Source organism: Embiotoca jacksoni, unplaced genomic scaffold (assembly GCF_022577435.1).
Source record: "Embiotoca jacksoni isolate LCO1_2020_lvr unplaced genomic scaffold, fEmbJac1.0.p SCAF_16, whole genome shotgun sequence".
NCBI classification, from domain to species: domain Eukaryota; kingdom Metazoa; phylum Chordata; class Actinopteri; family Embiotocidae; genus Embiotoca; species Embiotoca jacksoni.
The window spans coordinates 10,300,591-10,308,751 of NW_027185296.1; the positions used below are offsets into that span (position 1 = coordinate 10,300,591).

Genomic DNA, 8,161 nt, shown 5'->3' on the forward strand with positions numbered 1-8,161 from the left:
ATAGGAGGAAAAATAAGCTGCCCCACAAACCACAACACGGGTCACATGATATGAAAAGAGAACTGCATGGTGACAAGTCACTGCAGCCTCGAAGGTTTCTGTCCTTGTTTCTGCGCTTGAAATAGTTTTGACACTTTCACGGAGACCATGTCAATGCCTCAACACAAAAGACGTAGAATCACACTTTTGCTTTCAGGACACAACAACTGAAATGTTGAGTTCATGTTTTTATGTAAGCACTGACGAGAAGATGTTATCAGTACAAAAAAGAAGAAATGCGAGTCAGACATTATCATGTGAAGTGAGTCAAACGGTGGTCCATCTTTATAATTTAAAAGGGAGAAGGAAACATTTTCACTACAGAGAATAACTGAATAATTATTTACAAGTTAAAACCGCAAAGCAATCTGTGAGCAGCGTGTCTTTCTGTCTCAAACGTAAGCATTTTTCGCAAATTACGTTCGTGCTGACTCTCAGTAAAATAGAACAGCAGTTAATAGTTTGTCATGCTACAGTGCGATAGAAGTGCATAGTATAGGAAAGCGGGATAATGAAGAATACATGGAGAATGGAGATTTGTCAAGCACATAAAAAGTAAACATAATACTGGTGTCATGCAGCAGTTTAAAAAAAGTCATGGGTGTGTCCTCATTCACTCATTCATGACCGCCTATGTAAAGAGCAGTAAATTAACATTACAGATACTTACAAATAAACATTCGCTTGCACCATCACTTCTGACGAGATCTATGCATTGCATTGTGGGATTTTTAGCGGAAAGTGTATGTGCCATGAACGCTATTTTTGGTTCCACTGTAGATTTTCTGAGGGGGTCTATAAATTAAATACATGCTGCATTCAAATGGGGTTGTTTTCACTCTGTTCACATGAGTCCATATGAACTTGTATTCACAAACCTCAGAATTTTCTAAAAGCTCTGATTTCCTGAGTTGTGACGTGTTTGCTGATGTTTTCGGAAATATCGGAAGCTCTGACAGTTCAGTTTTCGTTGGATGGTTTGTTAAAAAAAAATTTAATTTTACATCTGGAAAACATTGATGTTCCCACTGCTTCATTTCCCCTCTGTCATTCTGCCTCCGTGGTCCCTGCATTACGTCACCCACCTGTTGGCGGCGCTGTTCTTACACCCAAGCACACCGTGCACACGAGTGTCGTAACCTATAGCTCACGAGTCCATTTGAAGGCAGCAACATTTACAATGTCAGAATTCAGACACCTAAACATGAAGGCTCAGGGTAAATCTAGCGCACTCTGCTGTGTAGCGTGTGATTGTGGACAACACCAGTTTGCAGCCTTGCTTGCAGCTCTGAGGCCGTGGTGCTTTGACATACAGTGATGATGCAAACATGCTGATGTTTAGCGAGTTAAATTTTTACTGTATTCAGTGTCTTAGTTTAGTGCGTTAGCATGCCAGCATTTGCTAACTGGCACTGAACACAGTTTTGAAAGCAGATGGCCACAAGTATTGGACAAATAAACATTTTGACTTGACGGCAATTAACGCTTCCAGAAAATGAATATGATAACCAAAGTTATTACAGTTTCTATAGAGATCATGGCAGACACAATCGAAACTAAAAAGGTTGAACACGGAAAAATGCTGCTCGCATAGCTAAATACACCTTGAAAAAAAAGCCATACACCTTAAAAAAAAAAAGCAATAGTACTGACAATGAGTATTCTTCATTTTTGGTGTATATGATACAAAACAGCAACAGGAAATATACATGAAAAGTTGACGATGTACTTATTTTGTTCAGTCTTTTGGTGTTTTGGTTTCCAACCGCAATGTGAAATTGATGTTGGAAAATGATTCCCACCTCCCACAGGCACTGGATGGGAGGAAGATGTTGTCAATACACAATAGAGGAGGAAGTTAAAGAATAAATTGGTATAGTCGGGTCCTTTCGGAACCACTTGGGTTATTGGATGTATTGACACAGACCCGAAACCCACAACAATAAAACGAGACCCTTTTCAAACCGATTAGACTGAGTAGACTTTGGACATAGTTGGACCACCCGGGTCAGTGAACCCATGAATGCCTCGAATGAGAACTACCCACAATGAATGCAAAGTCAATGACGATGGCGGTGGAATTTCAGAAGCAAAGACAAAACATGGAAGAAGTCACTAACTAGCACAACTTGTTAGTTTAAGGATGGTAACAACAGTTATTGATAAATATGGTGATTCGATCCAAAAGTACCTTTTTGCTTTTAAACTGTTAGAAACTGTCTTTCCAATTCATTAAATTGCTCAAAGTGCAATCCACTGGCCGCATAGTATACTGTATTAGTCCTGACACCTTCCTTTACACACAGACGTGATGTTTCAGTCTGTGGAGGTTCAGTGAATACGGGGAAGGTTGGACGCTGGAACTGGGTCTTGGTCTCAAACTTCAGCCACCGCTCGTTTCGTCTCCACAGTTCTCGTGATCCACTTCGAATCCCTTTTCCTCAGAACTCAGACTTGGCACTCACAGAGCTCTCGTGTGTTCCCTTCAACTCTCCACTGGTGGCTCCTGACACCCCCGACTTATCTTTACAAAACAATCGCCTCAGCGTGCCGCGGAATTTCTCCGCCCCAAACAGGTAGACCAGCGGGTCCATGGCGCCGTTCAGGCAGGTGAGGGAGGAGGTGAGGCGGTTGGCCAGACTCAGGCCTCTGCGTATCTGGCAGGAGAGGCCGGGGTGGCTGTAGCCCAGGATGAAGGTGGCCCTGCTCATGTGATAAGGCAGGAAACAGACCACGTAGATGAGCATGACCAAGCCGATGGTGCGCAGGGCCCTCAGCTTGAGCGCCGGCTCCAGCCTGGAACCCCGATGGAGGCTGTGGATGATGAGTAGGTAGAAGGACAGGGTGGCGAGGAAGGGCGGCGTGAAGGCCACAGCCAGGGAGATCAGCGCATTGCGCGAGGCCTTCTCTCTGTACAGCTGCAAACACACCGTCACGTTGTCCACCTCCGCGGTCTGACGGGTGACGAGCAGCGGTGCCATGGAAACAGTCACCAAAACCCACAGAGAGAAGCTGATCACGTGAGCGTAGTGGCCACGACGAACTTTCAGCGACCTCACAGCGTGAACCACAGCTAGGTAGCGATCCCCTGCCACACAGGCCAGGAAGTACAGACTCGCATACATGTTGATGTAAAACAAAAAGCCCACCACTCGGCAGGGAACCTCGCCTAAGGGCCAATGGCCGCCAGTGAAGTGGTAGACGGCCCTGAGCGGGAGGATGATCACGTATGATAAGTCTGCCACAGCCAGATGAATCAAGAAGACGTTAGCTGGAGAGGAAACCCCACGCTGGTGACAGAAGATCCAGAGAGCCAAACTGTTGCCGCCCAGCGCCAGGACAAACACCACCATGTAGAACCACCCAAACAGCTGGTTCTCAAGCGTGGCCTCCACTGCAGCACAGCTCTCTGACGACTGATTGGACAGCTGCTCCATAACAGGCTCCATTTTAGTGGCTAAGGAGACAAAGAAATGGTCACAAATTTATTTTACAAGCATTTTTTGAAGTACAACTAGAGATGTTTTTGTATCTTAATATTGTAACATATGAATGTTTGCAGGACAGATATGAGATTTTTACATGGCAGGCGACAGAGCGGCTCTGATTTCTGACCTTCGTTTGAGTCTAGTACTTTAGATTGAAACCCCAAATAAATAGTTCACTGTTAGTATTCAGACAGCAGACTACTCCAGTGACAGGAAACCATGCTAGCCCAGCCCAGTCCCCCCCCCCCCCCCCCCCCCCACACACACACACACTGAACAGACAACAGGCAGGGAGAGTGATTGTCACAGTGCCAGTCTCTAAGGTAACAATGGAGGTCAGTGTAATTTCTATGTAACACAGTAGATTTCCTGTGTTAAGTTTAGGACTGTCTTTAGGTCGCTCTGGGAGTGAATGAAACACGGCAAATGTTTGCAGTTTAAAACAAGGAACTGAACTGCAATTTATTATAGTTATTAACACACAGAAAATCAAGGGAACAGCATAAAAGAAAAATAACAAATTCAAATAATAACCTCAATACCGATATTTCTCTCACAGTCAGTCAGTTTCAGTCTCTTGTCTTTCAGTCTACTACCCGGTAGTGTACGTCTGGAGGCTCTCAGACTAACTCTGATCTCAATCTTTTGCTCGTCGGTTCCTCGGCAGGAGAATCCAAGAAGACCAAATGCAGCTTCACCCACGGCGAAGATGATCAGGGATCACAGGGTCACTCAGCTCCAGCTCTGTGGAGGTTTCTGGGGATCGCTGTCTCCATCACAGATCCATACAAACAAAAACAATCTGCATACAGCAGAATTTAATACGATGTCAGTACTGTAATTTATAAACTCTATTGTTGGTATAACAGTAAATAACCAGTAATATAGTATTACACACATTATATATAATAATATTCACTATGGTGAATATTAACATATTTCACACACACATGTCCTCATGTCTCAGTGACATCTGTCACTTATACCTAACAGACATTATTTAAACGTCCACCGTTACTAAGCAACACACTCAACAGCTGTTCTCAATCTGACCGTTTAACTTCTGGCGCTAAAAACAAGAACATGACGTCATCGTTCCCGCTCGCCTCAACAGCTCCCGACGCGTTAACCCTCCAGTGCTTAACTAGCCCCGTCACGCACATGTAGCTCCACAATCACAGATATCAACCACGTAAAATCATATTCATCAACAAATTCATATTTATCTCCGACTGGTTATTGTTCTCTTCTTTCCTGATAGATATCTTTAGTCCAACTAAACAACTGTAGCTGTACACCAACGGATAACTGTGAGCAACGCATCCGTCACTCACCGGAGATTCTTCTCAGACTTAAAGAAACTTCTTCCTTCGGAGTCGGTCTGGTTAACGATCAAATAAATAAACATCCTCAACAGCAGTGAGCAGAAATCAACCAAATGAGATTCTTCATGTAGATCATGATGCTGTTTCCTTGGAGACATAAAGGGTCGTCTCCCGGGAGACGGCTTTGATCTCCCGACGTGCACCACAGCGCCCCTCTGGTGAACGTCGGTACTGCATGTGTGAGTTAACCCTTTAGTTGCTGGTAAAACTAATGTGGCTTACGTCAGTGTCCCTGGTTAATGTGCAAATGCTCTCAGACAAATAATTACCTCATTCTGACCTCTACAAGATCTACACTTCCTCTACAAGCTCGGGAAGTCAGACCTATTCATTCGATCGTCAGTCTAACTGGTCTCGAGTCTGGTTCATCAGCAGGTTTCATCTGGGCTGAAGGGCAAAATCTGTGGTGTGAAACTCACAACAAAACATAAGCAGCAAATTTCAAAGTTACTTTGTAATGCTAACGCAACATTAATGAATTCTGATGATGTGCCTGTTATTTGTAACACTTGAAACGGATTTGACATTCAAGGAAATTTGTTTTGTTGCTTTGATGCTGATAGTTGAATGAGAGAATTGATACTTTTACGTGAGCACATTAAATGTGACGTTAGAAACAGGAGCTGGTTATCTTTTGGAAGTGAGAAAGTTCAGACTTGCGTATGAGAAAATACACGAGTGTCCTACAAGGAGAGTGGGAGGCTTTAAAAAGGTCAGAGAAGGAGAAGTTGAAGTTGTTTGTCATCTCTGTATTCTGACAGAAGAAATTGAGCACATTTTCTGGGAGCTGCCATGTTTCCTGTTTGTGAAAGTTCACAACTCAGAAATGGGACTTTCCTAAATAGGAACTTTCCCAATTTCCAGCTGCCTGAATGCACAATTAGACAAGCAACAAAAACAAAAAAAATCCAACTACCAGCAAAGCTAATTAAAATATCCTTCTTGTTTGTTTTATTCCTACAACTGTACAACCTTAAACTGTTATATAAAAATGAGAAGTTGTGGGTTTTTGTTGGTTGTGTGTCAGTCAGTGATTTTTTTGGGAAAGTTCCAGGCTTGTTTTTCCGCTTTTCACCAGTCTTTGTGCTGAGCTAAGAAAACCGTCTTTGGCTTTCACTTCACACAGAAAGGACCGGCACAACAGTATCGATGTGCTCACCTAACTCTTGGCAATAGACCTATAGAAATAGACCTATTTCACAAAATGACCAACCGGCGAAGGCACATACAGTCAGTGTTGTCATTTGCAAACAAAAAAAAAAAAAAATCATACTAAGACTCCAGAATAATTGTATTTCAATGAAATTATGTTTCAGAATCCAGACTAAATGAATCGTAGCGAGCATTTGAAAGTGTGTTCCAGTTCACGGTCCATATGAGAGGTTATCAATAATTGCAATTGGTCTTAGACTACAGCGTTTATAAGAGGTTGTGATTGTCAATAATGTCTGACTCACAAGATGTTAGCAGAGATCTGATTGGATAATTATTTCAGCTTCAGAATCAGTTTATTACTGACATGGTTAGCACACGATGTGCTGCTTTCAAACCAGCTCTTAACCATTCTCATGAAAAATACTCTGCAACTATGACACGTCGACATAATCGTACAATTATTGATCATATATTGTGCAAAGAGCTACATTATTATAAAAATATGATAATCGGTGTACATCTGGGAACACTGCAGGACAAGTCATAAAAAGTGTCTATGGACACGCAAAGCACAAGAATTTTCGACAAATAATCTCTCTGGTTTGTTTCACTTCATCATCACTAAAGTTTTAGTTTAGAGGATGAAATTAATCAATATATTTTCCCACATTCCTCCTTGGATTTCCTCAGTTTCCCACTATTTAGACAATATTATGATCACCCACGCCCCCGTCCAACTCTAACAAGCTCCAAATGTCCACTCCTCTTTTCCAGTATTTATATGTTCTCCTTCTTGTTGTTTCAGCCTGGCATCTAAACACATGCATCAGTGGGGCGTGAACTGATAAAGTCTGATATTAATTACTTTAAGGCGAGGATTCTCCTTGTCTTGCACTTTGGTATTTCTGGTGTATCCAACACAAACAGTGTGTGTATATGTGTAACTGGGATGAACTTGACATCCCACAGATGTTCCTGTTGTTGATGGGACACTCCCAACACACGACATAGAGACAGCTCACCAAGCAGTGAAATGCGATTAAAAAACGTTGCACAATTGCAGGGCTGCTTCACAAAAAGAAAAAAAAAAAAGCGAAGGTATTGTCCATCTTTGTGTGACTGGACTAAATCTCTGCTGCGCCAGCTCACCAGGCTTATGGCCCATTAGGAAGCAGCCAGATGTAGCAGCGTGGCTCTTTTCAGTGAGCGTTGTGAGACCCGCATGGAAGGGCATTTCTCAGCCAAAGCTTTAGACTCCGAGCGCTCGGGAACGCAAGTCCCCCCCCCCTAAAGAAAAGAGGTTTCAGTCCCAGCAGGGATAACAAACCAGGAGCAGAGCGGCTGAATGAGAAAGCTGCCATAAATACGGATTCCTGAAAGATTATCCTGCAGGGAGACAATGGTGAAATATGCCTTCATCGCAGGGATCTGGTTAAGCAGCTCTGTGTAGGCGTTCCCACGTGTAGAGGAGAGCGAGCATCCTGGCGTTGGTCCTTTACACATAATAGCAGTGACATTTGTAATGTGTGCAATCTTCTATTGTTAAATGGGATAAAGTAAATGTGAAATAACAGAATTAAATGAGTCCACTTGATGATCAGGCATCTGAGTTTAAAAGCTGATCAAAGTTTGCCATCACGTCTAAAAATCAGCAAAACACAGATCTGTTTGGGTTTACATGAAAAAAAGTGATAAAAAAGTGACAATAAAAAAGAGGTTTACTTGATAAATACTAACTACACCTATCAAGGCAGTTATTTATTTAGTTTTCAGCTACTTTACACACACACATACACCCCTCTTCTGCAAACAGACTTTCAATAAAGTTACCAAAGAAGGAATAATTAAATGCAAACAGGACTTACCACAGCTCTTGAGATGAAGTTTGGCTGCTCAAAGACAAAGTGGAGAACAATCAGCGGGAGCGGGGAGTTGTGTGTGGAGCAAAGTGAAGACAGGGAGTTCGTCTGCCACTCTGTGGAGGGACTAGTGCTCTGACACGAAGAATGCCGTCCTATAACCCCCTCCAGTCTGCCTCAAGATGTCCTTGGGAATGAGACTGTAGCTCTTTTTGTGTCTCAACAAATTTGATAA

At 42.8% G+C, this 8,161-nt stretch overlaps 1 protein-coding gene across 3 annotated transcripts; it reads right to left on the reverse strand.

Annotated features, from left to right (window-relative positions):
* Positions 1-214: 214 nt before the first annotated feature.
* On the reverse strand, positions 215-8,161 carry gpr17 (G protein-coupled receptor 17). 3 transcript variants are annotated; one of them, XM_069150864.1, is made up of 2 exons: positions 7,933-8,161; positions 215-3,496 (listed from the first exon to the last, which is right to left on the reverse strand). In XM_069150864.1, exon 2 carries the CDS (start codon positions 3,486-3,488, stop codon positions 2,481-2,483), a length of 1,008 nt encoding a protein of 335 aa, XP_069006965.1. In that variant the 5' UTR covers positions 3,489-3,496; positions 7,933-8,161; the 3' UTR covers positions 215-2,480. The 3 variants fall into 3 exon arrangements, 2 of the variants coding, with proteins under 2 accessions (XP_069006965.1, XP_069006966.1); XM_069150865.1 differs by lacking the exon at positions 7,933-8,161 and adding an exon at positions 4,862-5,004; XR_011178307.1 differs by lacking the exons at positions 215-3,496; positions 7,933-8,161 and adding exons at positions 3,804-4,329; positions 4,862-5,019.

Bases quoted from the DNA above. Each gene is read 5' to 3' on its own strand.
- gpr17 (XM_069150864.1), bottom strand. From the start codon at position 3,488: ATGGAGCCTGTTATGGAGCAGCTGTCCAATCAGTCGTCAGAGAGCTGT.